This window comes from Aplidium turbinatum, chromosome 4, assembly GCF_918807975.1.
Source record: "Aplidium turbinatum chromosome 4, kaAplTurb1.1, whole genome shotgun sequence".
NCBI classification, from domain to species: domain Eukaryota; kingdom Metazoa; phylum Chordata; class Ascidiacea; order Aplousobranchia; family Polyclinidae; genus Aplidium; species Aplidium turbinatum.
Genome location: NC_137475.1, coordinates 13,686,854 through 13,713,168, shown reverse-complemented (window position 1 = coordinate 13,713,168; position 26,315 = coordinate 13,686,854). Strand labels below are relative to the sequence as shown.

Genomic DNA, 26,315 nt, shown 5'->3' with positions numbered 1-26,315 from the left:
GCGCCTTTGGATATTATCTGACGCCTCCTGGAGAGGTGTGCCCCTGGTTTACACAGTTAGCATTCGTTCTATGTTTTTCGTATTTTATTCTTTCGATCCTGATAATAAGCTTGTCAGTTGCTTTTAGTAGGTTGTTATCGGTGGGCCTATTTTTTTGGTGGGCTTGGGGCTGCAGCCCCGTCAGCCCCCGCCTTAATCCGGCCCTGTCTGCCAGGCACACGTTTGAATTATAGAAAGTTATAGCCTACACCCCATGAAGATAGTCAAAAACAACTGGAGCTTTTATATAGGCTACATGTTATTTTACGAATTGCTTTTCAGTTTTTTTATCAACGTTGATGCAATAGACATTTTTTACCTTTTTTTTATAAAGAAGAAAAAAACTAATTATCAATCTTGATGGCTTTTGATTTGATCAAACTGAAACAAGTTGGTAGATAAATCTTTTGATAGAACGTCACCTCTAGCGAAGTCAGTCATTTTAGCTTTTCATACGTCGATACTACGCAAAATAACAAATTGACTAAGATTTTGCTTCAGGCACATTCAAGTCAGAGGCAACCAACTATCCGATCTTGTTCGACAAGTTTTTAAGGAAACGATGCTGCAGCAACATAGCCTACAGTTCTTGAGTATTGTCATTGGCTGTGGAATAATACATGCCTAGTTTGTACTAGCATAAAGCACAAGGAATTGTGTAGTCTCTTTGCAAGAGTAAGATTGCATGGCCTATTTTCATCCGTCAGGTAGCCTACTAATTTCAATCCAAAATCCTTTTTAATCCAATTGGGAGCAGCGAAAGTATAAAATTCAAGCTATGAGCAGCTCATTCTCTAATCAGTTATAGTGCGTTTAAAACTGTAGGCCATAGTTTGCTTTTGGTAAGTCTCAAACATGTCTACAAGCAGAGTCGTTCCTGAACTACTATTTTAATAATACAATTAGAAAGAAAATTACCACTGTAGCAAAAAAACAACAGCATCTTTCATTGTTAGCCTACTACAATCAAAACTACTAAACAAACACGCAAGTGCAAAATTTACTGTGACACAAAAGAAAATGAAAAGCAATTTTTAAATTGGTCTGTGGGTCACCTCAAGATGTTTCCATGGTCCACCAGTTTGTCATGCCCCACTGGTTGGAAACTGCTGGTGGGTCTAATGCTTGCAAGTAATGGATTAATGTGACGATTGCTTTAGTAGCCTAGTCTTAAACACGGAACAAGATATTAAAATATGTGCTAATTTTTAATGAATTTTCCCACGTAGAATTTATACGACTTGACATTCAGGTCGCCTATCTGTAATTGGTGAAGCAATAAACTGTTGTTTTGCTTCTCATCAAAATGAAGATGCAAAGCGTCTTACCCGCTATGGGATTACTTTTTTGTTGGGAACTAGTCCAAAGTGACGTCAGCAGAACAACATTGAAGAAAAGTCATCAGTTCAACCATCAACACAGAAACAAGCTGGGATATTCTTTTTTGGAAAAAACAGAATTATTTCGCATTAAACGAGCTAAACGAACTAACTCCGGCTGCCCTGAAAGTTGTTCTTGCACTGTTCGGGGAAATGGTAACAACTTTATGCTTAAATTATAGAAGTCATTCATGGTGTAGGCTAGAAGGTATTTTTACTATCATTACACCAAGAGTAACGAATGTGGGTGATGACACATTAGCGAACGGAAGAACGCAAAAAGTAGCTAATTCAAGTCTCTAAAAAAATCTATGTTCAGGCATGGCTACCAGGTTGCCATGGTTCCGATCAGAATGCATGGAAGTGCAGGCAGGGGCGCCGGAACGATTTTTGACTGGGGGGGCAAGATTACGAAAAAAGGCCACTTTTGTTTAGTAAAAGGCCAATTTTTTTTTCAAGTTTCAAGATAAAATATAGCGATAATGATAATCCGGTATACAAAGAAGGGCACCATCCTATGTTATAATGATGTAACCTACTGTCAAGCCTTAAAGCAGCCTGTGGCCATGGCCGCTAAGTAGTGGTTGAATGAACCGCCGGTGCTACCTCCTCAATCGGCGAAGTTTGGCCGCCGATCTCTTCTAGCCAATTATTTAATTTCGCAATAGAATGATCGTGGATTAACTGTCGAAAATATGCAGTATCAAAGAGTGACGCAAAATTAGGTTAGCGCGTCATAATCGCCACTGTTGCATTGTGCGGGGAATATTTGTTATTGATGGAATATATCCATCTGCGATCGCCAGCGCTGTAAGTCTTGTTTGTAACTCCCGACGTTTATTTTAACAAAGTCTTAATCCGAAGTGCTAATTTACATCGACTGGCAATATTGTCGTTTTTATGTCGATTCGATGTTGTCGGACATTGAACCGTTGTTAAAAAGGAGAACTAAGCTATTTGACATCCCAGGAGAAAACATTTTTTGATCATATTTTGCAAAAATTATATGCTTCTTTTAGTAATGTACATCATTGAAATAGCTAAAACCTCAATTGCTAAGGCAACAGGGATCAGATGTCAGTAGATGAAACAGAAAAAATATTTCGCACTTGCTAGTGCATCGTCAGTTCTGATAAAGGGCAGTTAAAGCCTACAAGTAATGTTTTAATCATTGAAATACTTATTTTATTACCTTGCCGTCATCGTCAACACATGTCGAACGTTGTTTTTCGTTGCTAAAAAGAATTCTAGGGGAGTGGCGAACTTCTATAAAATCAGCCACATTGCAGACCGTTTGAATAGTAGCCTACTGGATTACAATCCCGATAAAGCAGTATTGCGTGGTGCAACGATTCTCTTGTAGGACGTCGCCCAGGCCCAGACTTCAACAACGCTAAGTGATCATTTTAGCATTGTTGCAAGTTTAATTCTATTCACTTGTGCTATCGTTATTTTTATTTTGGCCTCCAAGCACGCAGATTTGGCCGCCGAGAAGGAGCTCCCGGTAGGCCACGATGGCTGCCGAAAAAAAAACGAGTTTTATGGCCTGTACTGTGTTGCAACATTTTGTGCTGTAAATATTATTTTGAGGCAAAAATGAAAGATTATAATTAGGCTAAAAGCGAATAGCAGAAATTGTTATATTGCAAAATGTGCAGTTGCTTACATGACTTTAAACGTCGGCTGCATAGCCGAGTGGTGAGAGCCCTGGAACGGCAATCGAAAGGGCGCCGGTTCAGCACCGCTCAAGAGCATGCGGCTGTGTCTTTGGCAGGACACTTAAAGGCATGCCTGAAGGTGGACACGAAGATTGGCTTCCTTGCCTTTCCGTCCACTTAATATAAATCTCAGGGAATCTTCAACCACCAGGTGTAAACCTGGATCGACAAACAAAAAATATATTTAAAAAAAGACTTTAAAAGGGCACCATTGCCCCCCCTGCCCCTCCATCTGCAGAAAATTTGAGGGCAGGGGGGGCATTCGCCCCCCCTGCCCCCCCCCCGCTTCCGGCGCCCCTGAGTGCAGGCCCATGAAAACAGCTCGCACTTGAAGAAGCAGTTGAGAGGCAAAGTAGGCTAAAACAGGAAAACAAAACAATAGCCTACATGGAAAGAGGGCATAAAAAAGACTTAAAAAAAGCATAGTCCTACAAGTATAAAGTTATTAAATGGTCAGGTAAAGATAGTATGACATGACGATCCAGCTCAGCCATTGAGAATGACACTGATTGGTTGAATTTCATTAGCGTAGCCTACATTATTCTATAAGGTAAAAACAATTCGTTTTGAAAAAAAGTTTGTCTTCATGCAGCTTTGTGACAATGATATTTCAAGTATGTTGTGCTTTCAGATAACAAAGATGTTCGATGCTTTGGTTTGAGAAAAACAAAAGTTCCTGACAAAGTTCCAGCCGATGCCTCTTCTTTAAATCTCGCTTACAATCGCATAGGTGTCGTAGAAGCCAAGCCTCTTAGCGAACTGAGATACCTGAAATCAATAGATCTATCCAACAATAAGATACATGTGAGATAAATGCAATTATTGAATAGTTTCATACACGAGCTTTTTCTTGTGATAAAGCTCAGTTGGTTGGCGCGTGACTTCGTGAACAAAGAAACTTCAAGATCAAGCGGCGCTGGTTCAAGTCTCGGGGTGTGCGCATGAGCAATGCGTTCTAAGGACTGCTCTCCTTTCAGCGGCTCTTAATGGACGGAACAATTCCCTGGTAACAACACTTCAACAATCGAAAACTTAACTCTGCCAATCTCGGTAACCGGCCCAGCGTCAAAAGCCTTTACAAGCAGGCCTATGCAAAACTACCAGCAATAACGTATCAAAGGCTTTGTCGGTCCGAGGATAAAGACTCAAAACCAAACCGATATGCAATGTCGAAAAAGTTGTAAATTATAAAACGACCTCTTATTTTGACCATATTCTTTTGCACAAGTAAAAATTTCAACTTCATATGAACAGTCTCCTTTAAGGATTCCGTGTCTACAATAGTTTAAACAAGAAATCATGAAATCAAATGGTGAACTGAAACTTATTGTGATCTCCTGTCGACAAAAGATGGTGATTATTTTGATTATGTAGCATCACTTCATTAAGAAGCATTTGACACATGAGCTATTGTGATGAAAATATTTAGAACTAAAAGTTTTACCGTTTTTTATTTCTGGTGGTAAATTTCTAAATTTTTGTCCATTCTAACAAAAGCGCTTTATTTTTATTTTTTTCTGGTAATTCTAATTTAGTCCAATTCAATCGAGAGTTATATTCTACTGTTATACTATATAACAGTGACGTTCGGTGGCTTAAACCATTGGGAAAGCAACTTGGAAATATGCTGCAGCAAGGTAGTAGGCACGAGGGGCGTAACCGTCGGGCGAAGCCCGAAGGCGTGTTGCCGAAGGCAACACTTCCAGCGGGGGGTCTGGGGGGCCTCCCCCAGAAATTTTTGAAAAACACTTCCAATTTGGTGCGCTCTGAGAGCATTTCCAAAACAAAATCTTCGGACTTTCCCAGTCCGAGGATAAAGATTCAATCAATCAATCAAACTGGGACTAGTTTAGAATGTTGGCTGCTTTTTTAGACTGAGCACAAAAACTTATTGTCAATGTCATCTGTAAGCATTTACGACATGCATTGGACTGGTGCACTAGTAAAGAGCAAATAATTAGCCTATAAATTAAGCTAGTCCATTCTTGAAGAACACAAGTATGTTTGCTCTGAACTTGTGATGTCAGTCTATTGACCCAAAGAATTTAAAAAACACTTGTGCTGTTTCAGTACTGGTTGGTTAATGTACCCTTTGGAATTGCATGTCTTATTGTAGAATCTATGTTTTTTTTGGTAAGAGAACCAGCTTTATTTTCAGCGTACTCAGTAGCCTATAGTTACAAGCCCGAAAATCACTCATGCGTAGAGGTTGTATTCCTTTCGCCTGAAACCAAAAGCAGCCACTATGAGATACGCATGACGTCACTGGGAAAGCAACTTTAACCACAACACCAGATAACACATCTGATTGGCTAAGCAGCTGGTGTCGTTTTGCAAAACGATTGAGGATTGGATAAAACGAAGGCGTTTTTCAATGTAGGGTAAGCAACTTTGAAAGTTGATTTCCCTGGAGCTTCAGTGATGGTTTCTGACAAAAGCGTTTGCGTTAATTGGCATTTATAGGCAAGAAATGCGGTTTGATGAGGACTTAGACTATTCACAAGCGTTACGAGTAATTCTAGTCACGAACACAGTAATTTTCAAGTTAAAATAGACTTGATAAAAATAATAAGAAGTTAAACCTAGAATTCAGTCATTATATTTTGCATAGTTTTCGCTCAGGTAAGCACTGCTTTCCTTGCTTTCCCTCACCGATCGTCACTGCTATATAACCATCTGTTGCATTTTATTTGCAGACCATTGAACGTAATGCGTTCAAAGACCTCGGACGAGTGGAATGGATAGATTTGTCGCACAATAATCTATATAATCTCTCATTGGCTGATTTATCAGAGGCAGCTAGGAATTTAATTGTATTGAACATTTCACATACAAACTTAAGAGAACTTCCCCGTCTCCATGACGACAACGGTGTGTTAAGTTGATACGATGCTAATTGCTAACAACTTCGCATTGTAGCTTTATTGTAACAGAGCTAGGCTACATCCTTGTTTTAGTTAAAGTTAAAAATTAGACAAAATATTCTAACTTCCAGCATTTCCTACCAGTATTGCTTGATCATTTTATTTACGCTGTTTCTCCCATGAGAAAACACGCACTCTTACTTAACACTTAAATACAGCGAAAACAAATTGATTAACGAGAGGATGATAGATTAGGCCTACCCCAGACGCCAACAGGTAAGAATCAATGTGAAGAATCAAAATGGATATTTCGTATGGCATGATGCAGCTTTTGCACAGATCATACAAGCAGTAGTCGCCCATCTGGAACACGACATGTTATGATAACTTAGCGAGGAAGATATTACCACATATTGTATCGTCACTTCATTACAGGAGTATACATGACTCGACTTCACCATCTCATACTTTCGAATAACAACTTTACTGACATACCAGAAAGGCGAATTCCTAATTCCATCACAAATCTTCATTTTTCTTGTCTGAAGATGAGCGTGTTAGCTCGTTCGGCCTTCCAAGGTTATTACATGCTAAAGGAGCTAGTGATCCGTGGATGTGAACCGAAGGTAAAAAGTCAAGTTTGATTCTCTTCTAAACCCTCTTTTCATTGGAAAGTATTCCAATAGTCTGCTTTGGTATGCTTAGTAAAGCGCGGAGAACAAAAAAGTATGTGCGTTAGTTTAGTTAGATCTACAATGTTATATAAAAGCACAGTATCATTGTATTGATCTAGTTCAGGGGTCACCAAACTTTTTTCTCTGAGGGCCGGATTGCTGCGGGATTAACAGCTGCGGGCCGGATACAAATTGCGAAAAGATATACAACTGTTTAGAATCTCCATTGACTTGAATTGAGCACAATAAATAACAAAGTCAGCGGTGGAATAGCAAAGTTGTGATGAAAATCGAAAGGTTGCAGAAAAAGTTATCTCCTGCTATGATACACTACAGGGCATTTACACTACAGCTGTTATTTCCGCAGCACGTGGCGGGCCGGATGAAATCAGATTGCGGGCCGGTTCCGGCCCACGGGCCATTGTTTGGAGACCCCTGATCTAGTTCACACTCTGCCGAGTTTCATTTTAAGTTGTTTTGTAATGTCACAGTGATTTCATGCACTAGTTTAACATATAACATCCTCCTCTTCCTGGAAAATTATGGGGAAATTTTGTTTTAGGTATAAACTTAATTGTTTTGTGCAGAACAAACTGTCATCCATTGAAGATGGCGCCTTTGACAGTCTAAAAGCTTTGTACAAACTAGACCTTTCCGGAAACAGTTTAAAAGATATTCCTCGTAGCCTACCAGGCAGTCTGGAATACTTGGACTTGTCGCACAATCAGTAAGTTTTTAAGAATCATACTGTTTTTGCAAAGAATGTGATATTAAATCACAGTGATAATAATGGCTGCTGGTAAAAATAAAAAATGTCTGAACTGAAATAAAAACCAATGTAGAGACGACAAGAAAGGAATAATATAAAAAGTTACCAAAAATCGACGTCGACTGATCGGAAACTGATGACAATAATGATCGCGAATACGTATTTCTACGTTTCCTTTATCAAATGCTAACTATTGTTGTTTTTTGTTTAACTTGCAGAATATCTGCCATCAAGCGCAACGGCTGTGCTAGTCGAGAAGCTATATATAACTACTTTAACGTACAAGAAGATGAAAACGACTTCACAGGTAACTTGACGTATCTATGGTTTAGCTGACGTTGCTTCCGAACTCATTTAGCCCACATCTGAGAAACTGTTGTGGCAATAATGAAATGCGGATGTTTTTTGTTTTTTGTTATATCAAGGCAAATGAAATGCTTGCGTCATCCGTTTTTATTTGTGTGCAAAGAAATCACTGAGTGAAATAAACTGGTTTTGCTGATTTTCGAGTCTTCAAGTCAACTGGGAGAATAACGAATGAAAGGAATGAATTCATATTAATCGGTCTTATCTTGGCACGCCTGAACTAAACGGCGTATCTGGCTAGACAGCAAAGGAACATGGCCCTATTTTCAGAAAATCATTTAAAGAGGAATTGAGAAAAGACAAATATTTGTCATTTAACTTTTTACAATTTACATTAAAGCAAAGAAACTTTCGTTGATTTTTGATAAATAGCGCTATTTCGTTATTTCAGACTTTGGAGTAGGAAGTGAATTATCCAGACTCACTGAGTTAATCGAGCTGCAACTGAACGATAATTTGATACAAGTTTTATGCGTCGACGATTTCATTTCCATGCAACATTTAGAGGTAAGTTTCGTAAAGTCTACAGGACATTGCAAAGAAGTGATAAAAGAGATTGAGCTTTATGTTTGGGTTTGATATTGTAGGTTTTACTTCAAAAATACTTCGTATAATACTTTTGTTTTGTTTATCAAACCAAACTGAGACGTATTTTTTCTCTGATTCCTAAGCTTATATGATTCTATGAGCTGTAATTGGTTATTTCTTCAATTGCGATGCATGCTATGTTTATAAGGCTTCTCTTCCACTGACCTTGTTTGAAAGCTTACATCTTGACTAAGTCTTCCTCTTTTGATTTACCCACTTTTTTTCCAGGCCATTTAATCCATACCCACATTTGTCAAAATGACGATTGTATCTATAAAACATCAACGAATGTCAATGTTTAATTTTACTTTGTAGGTTCTAAACTTAACAAACTGCGCGATAAAATCGTTTCACCGTGACACCTTTCTTTACCCACAATCACTCCGAGTGCTAGACCTAAGCAGAAATTTCATCAAGAAATTTGAGATAGCTGGACTTACTGATCTGGAGGGTAACATCGCTCAGTATTGTTAAGAATAATGTTGCTAATGCGGTAATGCCGTAATGGTTTGGTGAAATTGAAATTACATTCATGAATATTTTGTGCCTTGTAATGCTGGATCGAAAAACTCCAGATTTTATATAACTTATAGGCTACACAGACTTTACTGTTTATGTAAATTTTCAACTTCTAGCGTTGATACGGAGGATGGCCTGTACTTCATGAAATGTTTGAAGCAACCAGAGTAAGACACACACGTTTAAGACTATTTACAAATTAAACCACAACCAAAACATGGTATTTTAGTATTGTACGTCGAAAGAAATTTTATATCCGAAGTCGTTGGGCTCACCAACAGCAAATTCCCATCTCTGCGGGAAGGTGACTTCTCTTACAACCGATACATGTGTGATTGCAAGTTGAAGGACTTTTTTCACTTCCTCGCTGGATCATATAACCAGGACGTCATCTTCCGTTACTTATCTGCTACATCATGTAAGATCGCTGCACACACAGTTGTTAATTTTCAAGTGATTTTGATGTCAAAGAATTCGGTTAGTCGAACTTAAATAGTTGTCTTTGAGTAAAGAAAGTCCCACGGAAGCATTTTAGTTATCCATCTGATAAAACTAGCCATATTACAACTTATTGAACTTCGTATCTGTATAACTAAAATCTTTCAGATTTTAAGGCTACCAGAATTATACAGTATTAAAATTTTTATTACGGTAGTGAATTTATTTGGTTTGATTACCATACAAACTGAGATTACAAAACTACGCTAATACTGGTCTAAACATAATATAAAAGTAATGTAAACAAATGTAAAAGTAATGTAAACGTATTGGAAATCAAATACAGCCTTCTCTGTGTATGTAAACTGACCCATTCCTTATATTACTGTCTCCAGCAAGATATACTTGTTTCAAGCCAAACCGTTTGAGGAATAAGCCGTTGATGAGTGTCAACATTGTCACTGAACTTACTTGCGAAGAAGAAACGACACCGATTCCATGGGCAGCCATAGCAGCTCCGGTATCACTGGTCGGTATTTTCATAGCGATCGCAGTGATCCTTTGCGTGACACGAATGCGTTCTGGAAAGCGAAGCTGTTGCTGTGACAGCAATTGTATGAAAGGGTCACAGCAAACAGCAAAATTGACTTCAAGCTGCCCAAAGTATGATATTGAAAGCGACATTGCTATTCAGGTATATAGTACGTTAATCATGTGATTTGCAATAACTGTATTTTTATAATACCTAGTCATGAATATAGAGTACAATACTTTCACGATACGTTTTGAATTTCATTTGATCCAACAGTGTTTTGCATGTCACAAGCAGTAGAAAATACAAGCTATTATTTTAAAACGTACCGTATGTATTAATAATTTCTCTTGCTTTTCGATCCTACCACGCTTAGCTTAGTTTACATAGAGATATTACCGTAACAGATTCATTTGCTTTGTTGCGAAACTCAAATGGCTTAAAATGTGGGTAAGAATTAATAATAGGCCTAGCACTATAGGCTACTCGACACTGCTAAAATCATTTCTAAGTATCATAACACATCTTTACTTAAACTAGAAAACCGGCTAACGATTTATTAACTAATGGTCATCCAAAACTTTTTTACCTTTCCGTATTGTTCTTTCTTTGAAGTCGTGTAAACGACGATCTTATTTTCAGACAAATCCAAGTAACAAAGTGGCCATTTTATGCCACGAAACTAACCAAAAGTGGACCCTGGATACTTTAGTACCAAAGTTAAATCCTGCTCAGCCTGTTGCTCAGCCTCCAAATACGGAAAAGATTGGTTCTGATAAAAAACCGGAAGACGTGAACACTCCGCTGCAGGTTGAAGTGTTTACAATCGGAAAAACTATCCGGGTAATTCTTATATATTTTACTGATTTAGAAAGGCTACCAGTCAAGCAATAAACTAATATCCAAACGTGTTACGGTTTATCCCACGCTATGATTTATTTTATTAAACAACTGCCTAATATGTTAACAGGGAAGCAGCTGACTCGATGACTGATAAAGTCTTTCGCTACTTCCTGTCTGTTGTGGTACCTGGATTACTATGATGCTATTTCATTCGCATTGTGTATAATTATACCGTACTATTCTCGCAACAGACGAAGTAAAAGTGTTTTCTCTTTTCTAGCAGTTTTAAGTTTACTTTTTTTCAAGTTGATGTCGGTATAATGTGATTGTGGCTCTGTGAGATGTGTGGCTCACATTTTTATTGCTTAGCTCTTAGGCTACTCAGGTTTTCTTGCATCATCGACGATTGAAATTATGTAGACACGCTTACTCTGTAATAAACATTCATTCAATATAGTTGACTTAGAAATAAATGTAAAGACTGAGGCATTCAACAAAATGTAAAACATTTAGCAGTCATGCTTTTTTTAACTATCGATTCATTTCATTAGGCTAAATTGAAAAAAAAGTCAATATCATTTTTATACAACATTTCAAAATAGCCTATTCGTGTCATTCCCATTGGTGCAAAGTATACAAATTTTGTTTATTCCTTTTTTTTAATTGTCTCCAAACTTATGCCTGCTGGTTATGCATTTGGATTGAGTAAATGCTAAACCATTTAAGTCATATTACATTTATATTTTTATTTTTCAGACGGAAACTCTTTATGGTTGCATTGACGCCTTTAAAAAGATCATTCTCATTGTGACACATGAGTTTCTCATGGAGAAAGCTTGCAGATATGTTCTGCAGGTTTGAACTTAATCATTATTTAAGTAAAAAAAAAAAACGCTCAAGGAATGTATTGTCTCACTGACCAGTATGAGAAACTACAAGGGCAAAGAGGCTATGAATGAGAATAAAATGTGTCTAAAAGAAAAAAGAATGTTGGCAAGCCACAATCGAAATTAAAAAATAACAAGCGTTAGGATACAGCAAACTAAATATACAGTAAACAGAAATACTTTACACACGTTAAAGTTATGTTAGTAGGCTAAAGCCTAACAGGACTGGCACAGCTTAGGTGACGTAGCAGATACGGCGTTGGCTTTCCAAAAGTACAAACCTATTTCAACCTCGGTTTTAAACTGGTTGTTGGTAAACACCTTCACCTGACACCTTTATCCAGGATATAATAAATTGATTTTACGTAGCTGGCTTATCTTCTCATCTCCAACCCTCAGTCGCTGAGTATGTTCTTTACCTGATAATATGATTCTATTCCCAAGTTGATCACTGATTATCAAAAGCGAGTCAAAAAGATAAGTGACATACAAACTTCAGTGCTATATAGGCCTAATCAGAATCTTATCAACTGTCTTGCAATTTCAACGGTTAAAAGGGGCTGGTGAGTAAAACGTTGAAACGACAGATAATGTTTTCATTTTTAATACCGCAGGCAATGCAGGAACAAACCTTGGATAAGCCTGAAGATACCATACTCTGCGTGATGATGGACTCAATTCCGTGGGAGAACATGCCGGAAACATTGCAAAAGTTGATGGTCGAGAAAAAGTTTCTTCAATACCCTCAAAAGGACAGAGAGAGACAAGAATTCTACTTCTGGGATAACTTACATTCGTTTGTTATCACGTAATTGTTCGTTTTTCTGTTTTTTGAAGGTTGGAAGATTTTATATGATATTTTTATTAATTGATTATACAGATATAAAACCCCACTTTGCTGATGTTTGTAAACAATTCAACGGGTTGTTTTTTTGTTTGATGTACAGGTTTGCACCAGCTACCAGAAGAAAATGGCAAGATGACGGCGAAGAACTTGTCATGTCAGCACACTATCAGATGGGGTACGATGACGAGATGAACGAAGAAGGCATCTGCGCGATGCGCGCACCAAGAAGAGCGAAACTGAACAACCAGACAAGGTTGAATTTAATTTGAGTTATACGAAGCAGAAGCACTATATTTGATAGCAAACTGTTGGATAAAACGTGTAAAAAACAGGATTGGCAATAATGAGAAAAAGTTTTACAGTATACTGCACTGTACAGTGCAATCTATGAACAGAGCTTTGGACGAAACTAGCACATTTTGTTGAGCTAAACCTAAACATTTAGGTAGGAATGTTTGAGGTAACGTCACTAATGCACCTTAACATCTACTGCAAAAGCAGCATCAATAACAATATACACCACCATAAAGCATCATGTGCTCCCCATGAGGAGGCTGAAGACAATTTTTTACGAATCTCAAATTTTGTCATGATCGTTTTCTCACTCATTGGCACCATTTCCCCACTACCCCGAGAGAATTAAAAAAAAAAAGTTCAAAAACGAGCCACCCTAATAGATAGTCTACAAGCGTACAAGGCATACATCAAACTACAACACGATTAACTTACTTTTAACTAAATTAGTAATTAAAGCACAACTAACAAGGTAAAAATTTAATTGAATTCCTACATTTTTTAATTTAAAAAGTTGACAAAAACAAAACAACATTAAAAGCTACAGACAACAGCACACAGTTGTACAGCATGAGAACTGTATATGTTAAAATAAACCAATAATAGCCTAATTCAATTTCCATGTGTTGCAGTAATTACTTAATGAATTTAAAAAAACAGCATAAATGTCTATCGTCCACTTCTTACAACAACCGACTGTTCACATACTAAGGATGCAATATAGGCTAAGTAATCTCAAAATTTATCAGAAAAGGTGTAGACTTCGGTTACAAATGATGTGAAAACTATTGCTATAGACTGACCTACGTTTAGAGCAGTTCGTAAAATGGTATTTACCTGTACAATAAAATGATATAATTGTGTTGTCTTTCAGTGGCACGAAAAACATCAGCGCAAGTCGAGCTGCACGATTACGGAGACTTGGAATCAACAGTGAAGGAGAAGTTATCAATAGAATACTTCCTGGGATAACTGAAGTTAGTGAGAAAGAATCATCGTTTGACACTTTAAAATGAGTTTGGAGCAGCTGCGGTTGAAATAAGTAATACATGCGTTACTTCAAGATTTTTGTAAACTTTGCGTTTTTAAGCTCCAAAGTGCACTTGCAAATGAGAAATTAATTGACTGTCGATTTATACTGCACATCAATAACACTTTTCATCGCATTTTATACTAACAACTTCTATTGTTTTATTTCAAAATCCCAAACTTTGTTAGCAACTTTTATCGATGCAACAAAGTTATTTTTGTTGGTTGGCTGGCGGAATATTGTAAACGTCTGCGAGACGTTCGAAAGGACGTAGGTAATTCCACATTGTTCTTGGGCACGTGGATGTGTCTCAACAAAACACTTCATGGCAAAATAATGAAAGTAGCTGACATGATACATGTTCCTTACAGTAGGGATTTAGATAAAAAATTGGGAGTGGCACCAGAATTTCAATGACACAAATATTCCAGGCGAAAGAACAAAGTAAATATTGAGATCTTAAAAAAGATAAAAAGCTGACAGGGGTTGTTGGAGGCTTGCCCCAGAAAATTGTTGCCATAACCACCATGTTTTCATCTCTTTTTGCGTTATTTGGGCACCAATATTCAGTCTTTTAACCTGCAACTGACACTTTTTATTTGACTAAACTGGTCCAATTAAAACTAGATTTTTGTAGAATTTAGAATTACAAGGTTTTGTTTGAAATTGTAGTTAATCTTTATGGCCACAGAAGGATTTCAATAACTTACTTTTGGCAAAGTTTTGCCTAGTGTTGTGCAGTGTCACATAGTCTTTCCTTAAAGTTTTGAACATCCGTTCGTGGTGTCCTCACCTTGCCACATAATAGGCACATATACTACTCAAGGCAAGGCACATTTCACCTCATAGACCAGGGCTATTCAACTGGCGGACCGCGGTCCAAATCCGGACCTTCTGGGTGTTGATGGTGGACCTTGAGTTTTTGGAAAAATAACCTCATTGCCATGTTTCAGGGCGTCTTTAAACAGATTTCTACTGAAAGAAGCAATTTTTACTGTGATTACCCTAGTTGCTGGGGGGGGGGCTTCGACTCCCAGAGTCCCCAACACTTTCTCAGAAATCCAATTCGAGCTACATTTTACCTAAAAATGTGGTTTGGTACAGATAGTTTAACTTTCGTGGTTGCGTGTGAAATAACTTATTCACCGGACCGCTAAAAATATTCAGCTTGTCAACCGGACCTTGGTTAAGATTAGTTGAGTAACCCTGTAGACTAACTTTTATTAACACCGGGAGGAGTTGATTTATTGTTGACTAGTTGTGTGAGCAATGTGCTTCACTTCGGACTATTGTTTTCTCAGTTTTTAATGGACACAAAAATTTACTGCCCTTGTAGCCTACTGTATTTACTGCTGAAAAGATACAATTTCTAAGGCCCTGGTCATAGATCAATTAAATGTGATTGAGTAAGGGAATAAGGGAAGGGAGCGAGAAAATTGTGCAACAACGAAAAAAAATTTTTTTTTTTTAAATGGGGAGCACATGATCAAGTGACCTCTCATGGATCCGTTACTGGTTCCTTCGCTGCTTCTTGTTGTTTGTTGTGTTACATCTGTAATCGCAGTGTAGGCCTACTGTATGTTGACGCAATAAGTTCAAAATAATAATTAGGCTATAGGCTACCTCCCCATTCCTGTTAAATTAATTTTTTCTATAAGTAAATTGAAATTATGTCCGAAAGTTTCATCATAATAGGCTTACTGATAAAAAATGACAATACTACTACCTTTAAAAGTCTTTGTTGCTGTTTTCCAGTGATGAAAGCACAACTGATCCTCTATTTCAGGCAAAACAACCCCCCAGTAGGTCCAGCTTACCAAACCATAACACAAACATAGTTGGTCAACCTGAACCCAGATCAAAGTTGATGTCTCAACCTTCAACTTACACTGTCTCGGACTCACCTCTTTTAACGTTACCCGTCACCCCATTGCCCAATCATCAAGGTATGTTATTTAATTTTGTGAAGGCTCTGTGGTCAGAAACACTGCGGTGATACAATATCTTCCTTGATTGCATGACGAATTTCGTTTGTCTTCTCTTTAGCAATAATTTTCTCCTGATTTCTTTAATAGGGTCTTACAGATAACTATAAAATAAAAGTAATAAAAAACTATCCAATAAAGTTGACATACAAACAAGTTAAGAAAAGAATTAAAAAACAGTTTGTGCACAAACCCTAACACTTTTATGATGATAGTTTAGCTTGTAATGATCCGTTGCCAACAAGTTAACACTTTTTTGTCTATGATGTAGGAAACAGGTCAGTATATTTATCTCAAACAAACGCAGAAATTTTTAAACGCTAAGAAATTAAATGTGCCTAGCCAACTTCCTAGTAGCTACAGTTTAATATTATTAGTTTGGTTTGGAATCTTTATCCTCGGACTGACAAAGCCTTGATAGGTTATTCCTGGTAGTTCGCATACTTGTAGAGGTTTTGTCGCAGGGCCAGAGATATACATATCTAGAAATCTGTTGGCCAGTTATCAAAATTGACAGATTGAAGTTTTCGATTGTTGAAATGTTGTTGGCGGAGAATTATTCAATCCATTAGATGCCGCTGAATGGAGAGCAGTCCTTAGAATGCTGTGCTCATGTGCACACCCTGAGAGTCGAACCAGCGCCACTTTATTTTGAAGTTTCTTCGTTCATGAAGTCACGCCTTGTCAGGCGCTAACCAACTGAGCCATCAACCAAACAATTTGATGCCTTGATAGCTGCCATGGCACAAAGATTTCAACAGTCATCGTTTGCTAACTGTAAATCTTACTGGTTGGTTATTTGAACAAAGTGAGCTTGTAATTTCTTTTCAATTACTTTTGCACCGCAGCTGCGTGTATCCTATTGTAGCCTATGCCTTTTATGTTGTATTTTTTTTCTTCTATAATTTGAATTTAGACATTCTTCTTTGATACAAATGAATAATCATAATAATAATGGCGTAAATAAAGATTTGCTTGGTTTGTCAACAACACAAAACGATTTGTGAAATGTAAAACTAACTGTAAACTGTTTTCAGACAACAAAGAAGAAATAGCGATCAATTATACAATTTAAACTCAAGACATTCTATCAATGTAGCCTATTTATACACTAACTCCGCGCTTTTTCAATAAATGTAGTTCCCTAGCTACGATGCGGAAGTATAGGCTACATTACCAAATTTTTATGTACATTTAGCCTTTGTTACAGTTACTGCCCAGCCTGATCAAGTACTCAAAGACATAGACGATCTCTATTCTACTCGCAAAGATATATTTCTGTAAGTTTGTTTCTTGCCATAGGCTACTTGTCTTAAAGAAGAGTTTCTGATTGTTGAATATCGGCACAATGTTGTTTAGACAATGTTTGTGAAGCGAGCTAAGAACAATGTTTCTGGTCTAGTTCAATACAGGCTGCATCAACCGTAATGAGGCTGCATCAAAGCTGCATCAACCGTAATGATGCTGCATCAAAGCTGCATCAACCGTAATGAGGCTGCATCAAAGCTGCATCAACCGTAATGATGCTGCATCAAAGCTGCATCAACCGTAATGAGGCTGCATCAAAGCTGCATCAACCGTAATGATGCTGCATCAAAGCTGCATCAACCGTAATGATGCTGCATCAAAGCTGCATCAACCGTAATGAGGCTGCATCAAAGCTGCATCAACCGTAATGATGCTGCATCAAAGCTGCATCAACCGTAATGAGGCTGCATCAAAGCTGCATCAACCGTAATGATGCTGCATCAAAGCTGCATCAACCGTAATGATGCTGCATCAAAGCTGCATCAACCGTAATGAGGCTGCATCAAAGCTGCATCAACCGTAATGATGCTGCATCAAAGCTGCATCAACCGTAATGAGGCTGCATCAAAGCTGCATCAACCGTAATGATGCTGCATCAAAGCTGCATCAACCGTAATGAGGCTGCATCAAAGCTGCATCAACTGTAATGAGGCTGCATCAACCATAATGACGGGATGCCGAAGTGAATCATTTAATATGTATTATTTGAATTCTTGCGAGGCTGTTCTATAGTTACCAATATTTATCAGCACGCATTAAGTTAGTAGGATATCGAGATAAACACATTTTTTTGCAACAATCAAGACCATAGCCTACTTTTGTTTGATTGGTATAAAGTGAAAAATAATTTTTATGAAAAATAGTTATCTGATTTTTTAAAATTTAGTACCGACACCCAACTATAGTTAAAACATAACTTAAATAACCTACCACATTTAGGACTGAATGGGAAAACCACAGCGATTTTGAAAGGTGCTAAAATGTGTAAAGAAAATAAACATTTACGTTGCTTTTGTTTTTGCTACATAGGTTTGGTGCCAACCGCTCAAACAACGGTCGAGTACACTCGCTATTGCCGCCTAATTGTGACGACGTCGATAGTATCTACTCCGATGAGGAGGAAAACGAAGGAGAGTTTGTGCGTCCACCAGAGCGAAGCAGATCTCCAGATCACTCTTCCAGACCATTAAATTATTCACGTAAAAAGCAACAGGAATCCAATGACAACATGGAAATTCCTCACAATGTTATTGAAAACCTTCATGGAACAGTCGTAGATGACAATGAAGAGGATGGAAACAGTGTAATTGAAGACGAAGATCCACAAACCGAAGAAATTAAAGAAGATAAATCAAAGAAGAAAAATGCGACAATGTCTAGATTAAAATCTTTTTTTTTAGTTTAATTTCGAACGTGATGTAACGTCAGCTTAGCAATGTTTTACATCGCATGCTTGGTAGTGATATTGGCAAGTAGGTCATGGTGCCTTTCGTAAAAAAGTAGCTTATATTAAATACAGTAGCCTACCATAGATGTCATCTATGCTTATACTCTTAAATATAACAAAACAAACCTATTTTTTCATCAAGTTATTCACTAAAAAATGAGACGTTAATAAACAACACAAAATTTAGCACTACACAATATTTTTAAAACATATTTGACGATTAGACTAAATAATAGATAATATAGTTCAGCTAGCACTATTATTCCAATAGCTTTGCTTAACTGAGCTCGTTAAAAATGCAAGACGTCTTCCATGTTAGCGTTTGTAGAGTGGAGCAAGTGATATTCGCAACTTACCCGGCGCACTGCTTGGTTAGTTTTACGGAGCCTGGTTTTACATGCAGGATTGCAAGTCTAACAGATCGCCCAATTTATGTCTTTGACCAAGCATCAATTTACTCATTGATGCTGTCACACAATGAATGTTGTGGACAGAGCCAAGAGAAGCTGGGTCATGGAGGCTGCAAAATATAGCTTACTTTTTCACTGAATATCATAAGCTATATGTAGCGTACGTCGCCTTACCGTGCGTTTGGACTAACGTACATATCGCGTTTTTCAATAAACCTTGTCCGAGGACGTTCAAATCTGTTCACATGTCCTCTTGTTCACATTTTAACAAATTAAAATAGAAGACCCAGCACTAATACAGCTTGAAAAAATATTTATCAGTTTAGTTGTAAAAGTAGAACGATAGAACCTGCTGACAAAAACACTTCTTTGTTAGTTTGATTTTTGAATCTTCATCCTTGGACTGACAAAGCCTTGATAGGTTATTCCTGGTAGTTTCGCATACTTGTAGAGGCTTTTGACGCAGGGCCGGTTATCAAGATTGACAGAGTGATGTTTTCGATTGTTGAAGTGTTATTGGCGGAAATTATTCCATCCATTAGGTGACGCTGAATGGAGAGCAGTCCTTGGAATGCGTTGCTTAAGCGCACACCCCGAGAGTCGAACCAGCGCTGCTTGATCTTGAAGTTTTTTCGTGCATAAAGTCACGCGCTAACCAACTGAGCCATTGTTATGCGTAGTTGTAATCCATCATAGCTGACCTGCTAGTTTCGTAATGAAATTTCAAGCCATGCTGACCTTGGATGTTGTTAAAAACTTGTTGGTTAAATTTTGTACAGATTTGTAAATTCTACAGATCAGCTATTGAAGACTCTGACATTTGAATAGCCTATCTGCACATATCTATTGCGAAACAAAATTTGCATGTAGGCCCATCTTGTTTTTTTTTTCTAGCAATAGTTGCAACTTTCTAGAAAAAGATCATAATCCTGATGAACACATAAACTTTTCAGTATCCAGAAATGTTTTTGCCTGTGTATTATTCACATAGCCTAACTTTCTTCGTGAAATATTTCTTAGAAAAGTCCGCCGTCAATATGAAAAGGTACTGTATACCGTAATTAACGTAATCTATCAATCATAAAGATCAATACAATTTTTTTTTGACACGGATATTGAAAAAACTGTAAGGTCATTATTGAGTGCTTTCTGCATTTTAGCTTAGATATCTTTGAATAGATCACGCTTTTACGTTTTAACCGGTTTTAACACAAATTGTTATTTTCCCCAAAAGTTACGCACCATGGCGTGTTCGTACTGTCGGCTATTCAGTAGCTTATTTGCAGATAAAAAATGGTTCAAATCAATTACTGTAGACGGCCGTCATTTTTATATTGCGGTTATACATTTAATTACGGGATTTGCAACAAAGTTGTCACTATATATGTCTACTATAGTCACTTCGGTTGTTTTTGCTTCTCTGTGTGAACTTACGCCAATTTATGAAAGAAAGCAGCTTAACACAAATGCAATGGTGTATCACAAAATGACGACACATAAAAGAATGCTAAAATTTTCCTCACTATTGAATTTTAAGCATACTCTTAAAAATTGTGCAGTCTTGCTTCCGCATAATCATTCATATAACGATAACGTTTTTGTTTCTTGGTGCAATCGTAGATTACCGATTAAAAAAGAGAGATTGTTAGCTTACGTAAAACTAGTTTCATAATTAGCAGCTCGTGATCATTTGTAATGTAGGGGCTGCAATCTTGATTCGATGTGTTTATTAGTAGATTGTTTGAATCTTTATCCTCAAACTGGGAAAGCTTCTTTCAGAGCTTAATCCTGGCAGTTTCGCATACTTGTAGACTGTAGAGGCTTTGAATCACTGACGCAGACCCGGTCACCGAGATTGACAGAGTGAAGTTTCGGATTGTTGAAGTTTTGTTGCCGGGGAATTATTCCATCCATTAGATGCCGCTAAATGAAGAGCAGTCCTTAACGTGCGTTGCTCAAGCGCACACCCCGAGAGTCGAACCGGGATCTTGAAGCGTCTTCGTTCCAGAAGTCACGCGCTAAACGATGTGTTCGTAACTAACTTAACATAGACCTATCATAGCATCTTTTCACATATAAACTAGATGGGCACTTGCCAACCTAGTCCCTTTGCTTGCCCCCCTAGCCCTTTCTTTGCTCCCCTAGTTTGAAACTAGGTGGGCAATTTTTAAGATTTAATTTTTGTAGATCCAAGCTAAAGAATGAACAGCTAATCAGTGGTTCTCAACCTTTTTTTGGCTGTTACCCTAATCTCCGCCCTGAAGTGAACCAATTACCCCCAAGATCAATTTTCAAAAACAAAGTGTTTATTGCTATGAATTTCAAAGGGTTAACTATGACAATCAAAATGCAATACAATGCTGAATACAAGATGACAATGCGTGGTAAACATTCAATGCGAAGGTTGGACCTGGACTTCAGCCGCCAGCTTTGTGATCCTGGGCTTTGTGGTAGGCTAGTGAGGGCGATTCTTGTGTCGCTTTCGACATCCAGAAGATTGCGCTTCTTTGTCTTCATTCTCAAGACAGTTGAAAACCTTTGTTCACAGCGATACGTTGTTGAAAAAGATGGGCATCCAGGCCGGATAGCGACTGTCAAAACAGCGACTGTCATAATGGCGACTTCATAATAGCGACGTAATGAAGTGAGCGACATTCCAAACAGCGATTGTATAAATGCCGACTGCATTAAAACAGCGACTGTTATGATAGCGACTTAACACTTTAAGTGCCATAAAAATGCCCCATCTGGCACCTATGTGGCATATTTTTGAATTTTATTTATTGTAGGCGCCAAATTTGAACACAACTAGTTTTCAATTTAGCTATAGCGAGAAGTTTTTGGATTTATATCATGCCAGTCAGCAGGTTTTGACTTGGAGGCCAAATTGGGTGGTTCTGTATGGCACCAGCTTGACAATGATTGCCTAGTCTAGTTGATCTGTGATAAAGTTTGTAAAGTATTTTTTATCATGTCAATTACCTTTTAGGGTAGTTTTAGTTTACAAGTTTAAACAGACTTTTTTAAACATCAGACAAGTTTAAACAGACTTATTGCAAGACTTTTGGTTGTTTTAAAGTCCCTTTTGGTTTCAATCTTTTTCTAGACCCTGAATTTTATTGCAAGGCTTGACGACTTTCTGTTGTTTGGCTTGACTAGCCTATTTCTTTTTAAATCATGTGACTTCTATGGATAGTCCAAATAAAATGTTGTTTTAAAGTCCCTTTTGGTTTCAATCTTTCACTACGCAGTGTTTGCCTATTTGTGCGTGCATACGTGTGTAGAGAGGTGTGGGGGATGGAAGGTATGTGTGGAGGGGGTGAAAGAGTGCATGTGCGCGTAAGCCTTGGATTTAATAAAAGAAGTGAGGTCGCTGTTGTGGCAGTCGCTGTTTTTGATGAATCGCTGTCGTGTAGTCGCTCTATTGACAGTCGCTGTTTTAAATGAATCGCTGTCGTGTGGTCGCTCTATTGACAGTCGCTGTTCTGACAGTCGCTATTTGGAACCCGAGCCAAAAAGATGTCAGGATATTTAATGCAGTGTCGCTAATGTTGGTGCGTCCTGGAGTCTGCCAAACCAGAAGCAGGGCCGTTGACAGGATTTCTCGGGCCCGGTACCAATTTATTTTTGGGCCCCTTTCATCGACAATGTTATCAATGTAAAGGTTGCTGTTAAAATGAGGATGACACATGCCGTGCAAACTAGAAAATTAAGAAAAATAGAGCAAACCCGATATGCCAAATGCATGGTTGTTTAACAAATCTTGCGCAATCTTAAAATTTCCCGAACCTCAAAACTTACTATCTCTATCTAGCGGTTGCTTTTTTGAACTTTTATTTGTCACATGGCGCTAGAGTATTACTTCCCGATTCCATTGATGTTTCACTGGTCATTCTAGGTTCACCAGAAGAGAATTTACAGCAAAGTAAGTGCAGACGGTCAAAAAGTTTTCAATTAGATTTGGGAAATGTTTTTGGGCCTAGGTCAAACATTTGATGATTGCTGCAATCTGAAAAACTGTTTTCGTCTATTTTTTAGTCCAGAAATAGGAATTGCAATCTTCTTACCTGTGCCATTTCAGTTTTTGAGTTTAAACAAACATTAGCTTGTTTATATTCAAATTCGTGTTTCGGGTAGACTAAACTAAATTTTTATTTTACTGTTTGGTGGCTGAAGTGGGCCTGGCACCCGGAAGGGGGCCCAGTACTTTACCATCTGATGGCTGAAGTGGCTGTTTTAACCTCTGATCGCAATTCCTTTAGATCTGATTATATTAAGATCTTGATAATGTTTGAAGTCGCAGGGAATCTTTTAAATCCGGGCCCCTTAAATATTCCGGGCCCGGGTCCAAAAGTACCTCGTAGACCCCCCTGTCAACGCCCCTGACCAGAAGGGTTCCAATCCAAGCCTTTCTCCTTAAAATCAAGTTTCAATGCTTCGTTCGTTTGGAGAGTGATAAATTCTTCTTTGGCCGGAAAGTCGTCATCATCCACCTGGCTGTCATCACATGTGAAGGGCTCAGCGCAACATTGGAGACTAGCCGTGTCCAAATTCTGAAAGTAGTTGGCCAATGTCCATCTTCTTGGCTTGCTGGCCTAAGTGGTCAGCTATGCCCTGCTTCAACGCCGCTGTCAACTCAAGTCCATTGCCTTCGAAGTAGGCTACATGTCAAGAGTCTGAAAGTGCACTACTGTGCCTCTTTCAACTAGGTTGTTCCACAATTTAACCTTCGCGATAAATGCAGCTACGGCTACTTTGGTGTCGATCACAGTTACATTTTTGCCTTGAATTAAAAGATGGTCTTTGTTCAATTCACCAAAGATATCAGCCAGGTAGCACAGCTGGGAAATCCACTGTTGGTTAGGGAAATATTCAGCCAAGTCGTATGTTCGACCAGACGGGTTATCACCTTGCCACGAGACAGCCATCGTACTTGTGTGTGATACAGTAATGCTTCGTATCTTTCTCCCATCTTCTTGCACAGTTCCTTGAAAAGACGGCTGTTCAATTCTTTAGCTTTTATAAAGTTCACAACCTTCAATTGCTTCATTGTTTCCAAATCGGGTCTCGTTACCTCCCCAAAATAGGCAAATTACCCCCCCCCCCCCCCGGGGTAATTTACCCTCAGGTTGGGAACCACTGAGCTAAATGGAAAGCTTTAGGATACATTTAGAACTTATGAGTCTACCTTTGACCTTACTTATAATATCCTTAATGTTTAGTATCTTAGCAGTTGTGTTTCATATAGGCTATTAGGCTACCATTGTTGTTTCTTTTTACTTTATTTTTTCGTTAGTAGCCTACAAGAGACCTCTGCAACTAAATGTTGCTAGATTAAATTTTATTATAGTATTATTTACAAAATATTGTGGGCGGGGATGAATATAGGAATCAATTATGGGTCTCAAAAGTTTAGTCTATAGTTACAATATGCCTTTTCACCCACAATTTGCCTTAGCAATCTACATTTTTAAGCTTAGCCTACATGTTTTACGCTCGGGAAAAAAATGCCCTTTTTCCCATCATTTACGCGCGAAAAGTGCCCTTTTTAACATAACTCTCGCGCTAAAAGTGCCTTTTTTTGAAAATTTGCCCGCCTAGTCCCAATTTGTGAAAAGATGCTATGAGACCTATTCTATTAAATGCTTCGTCACTGAAGCTGTCTGAAGTCCCCGAAGATTTGATTTGACTGTTGAAGTGTTACTGTGTTTGAATTATTCTATCTAATTCAGGAGTTTTCAACCTTTTCTGCACCGCGACCCACTCAATGCATTCAACGTAGCCTCGCGATGCCAATACAAAACTAGCCAAATTCCGCGGAAAACCGCGGAATTGGCAACTTTGGAACCAAGTGAAAAACATCGAATGCTTTTCTAATGGTAAAGTCTTTGCAACAGTTGAAAGCTTAAACAATAGAATAACCTCTTCCCGAGAAATGATCGATTGAAAAAAAACACACTGGTAATTTTTTCTGGCAAAAAAAATTGAAAATGATATACTGAATTTTCAGGCGTCTCGCGAGTCGCGACCCACCGAAAAACGGTTCGTGATCCCCAGATTGAAAACCCCTGATCTACTAGGTGCTGCTGAATGGAGAGGTACTGAAATGAGTTGCTTAAGCGCACACCCCACAGCCGAACCAGGTCCGCTTGAATTTGCTAAAGTCTTTAAAATCTTAATTCAAAGAAAACAAAATTGACTTCGATAGGTGTTGAACCGTTGTTCTCACGAACGTTAGTCACAAAATGAAACCACTGAATTAAACAAACCAACGAAAAAATGCTTGCATTCACACGGTATTAATACAAACTCTATACGAATCAATCGCACGCGGTAACCTGTAATGGCTACACTTACCGAAATGAAACAGAAAGTTCGTGGGAAAAAAATTCGCGGCTCGGAGCCGGAAAAAAATTCGCGGCTCGGAGCCGGAAAAAATTGCCGGAGGTTCACTAATCATTAGCCTACCGGACTTATTCTCACTGCGTAATGCAAGAAACAACACAATCGGTAGCCTACCGATTTTGAAGTCTCGGTTTGACCTGACCTGGAATCGATCTTAGATCTGCCAGCACCAGAGCGGAAGGCGATAACCACTCGGCAACTGAGCTGGTCAAAAACTTTTATTAGAACAGCAGCTTTGCTGAGATTGAGAGCCAAAAACACGAACTGAACGAACAATTAACATAAAACGCGCTGAGCGGAGAAAAAATGAGTGCTCTAAGAATTGTAAATACCATGTAGAATCAACGTAAATTTATAAAAGACTGTAGCTGTTGTAGAGCGACAATAAAAAAAAAACATAACATTTTAAGCTTATTTATAAAACACAAGCGCGTGCATTGAAACGAAATTTCGTGTCAAATGTAGGCTCGGTAATATGACGTTTGTTGTAAATACGCAATACCAGTCTCCATTAGAGCGTTTGATAAACTTTTCATTTTGATCTGGCTAATTAGGCTACAGTATCGAGGTCAACGGAAAAAGAAAATGAGGCAGACAACCAAAACGATGGCATGACAACATCCAGGCATGGACCAAACTCAATTTGGCGACACTGGGCGAGCTAGTTCAAAACCGTGGCTTGGGGAGGCAGATGACCCGTGTTGATGCGCAGTCTGCTTCAGGCGGAGATGGCGATTGGATATATATCTCGAGGACTCTGGTTGGTGAAAATATACAACGCAGTCTGCAGTGCGTAAGTTTTAATCACGTTAGGCTACGTGCACTATTGTTTATCTTAGGCTAGTTTATTACTGATCATAACTTAAAGTTGTTTATGGTGCAATATTTAAAAGAAATTTAATACCATCTTGCGGGCGAAAAAATGTTGCATCGCGCCAGATTTGGCCCGCGACCTGGAGTTTGACGCAAGTGT

At 38.3% G+C, this 26,315-nt stretch overlaps 1 protein-coding gene across 1 annotated transcript; it reads left to right on the top strand.

Moving 5' to 3' along the window:
- Positions 1-1,345: 1,345 nt before the first annotated feature.
- LOC145768921 (uncharacterized) lies at positions 1,346-19,187 on the top strand. Its single transcript, XM_082580525.1, has 18 exons — positions 1,346-1,574; positions 3,768-3,940; positions 5,833-6,007; positions 6,436-6,626; positions 7,262-7,401; positions 7,662-7,750; positions 8,201-8,316; positions 8,713-8,848; positions 9,146-9,334; positions 9,750-10,048; positions 10,529-10,729; positions 11,486-11,584; positions 12,231-12,424; positions 12,564-12,716; positions 13,632-13,734; positions 15,574-15,733; positions 16,983-17,052; positions 18,110-19,187. The coding sequence occupies exons 1-18, from the start codon at positions 1,346-1,348 to the stop codon at positions 18,483-18,485; spliced, it is 3,093 nt and encodes a 1,030-aa protein (XP_082436651.1). The 3' UTR covers positions 18,486-19,187.
- The last annotated feature ends 7,128 nt before the right edge of the window (positions 19,188-26,315 follow it).

What these genes read in the sequence shown, in the direction of transcription:
- LOC145768921 (XM_082580525.1), top strand. Translation starts at nt 1,346, where the DNA reads ATGAAGATGCAAAGCGTCTTACCCGCTATGGGATTACTTTTTTGTTGG. An exon ending in CCGTCTCCATGACGACAACG is followed by an intron (nt 6,008 to 6,435) that starts GTGTGTTAAGTT and finishes ACTTCATTACAG; the next exon opens with GAGTATACATGACTCGACTT. An exon ending in TACTTCCTGGGATAACTGAA is followed by an intron (nt 13,735 to 15,573) that starts GTTAGTGAGAAA and finishes CCTCTATTTCAG; the next exon opens with GCAAAACAACCCCCCAGTAG.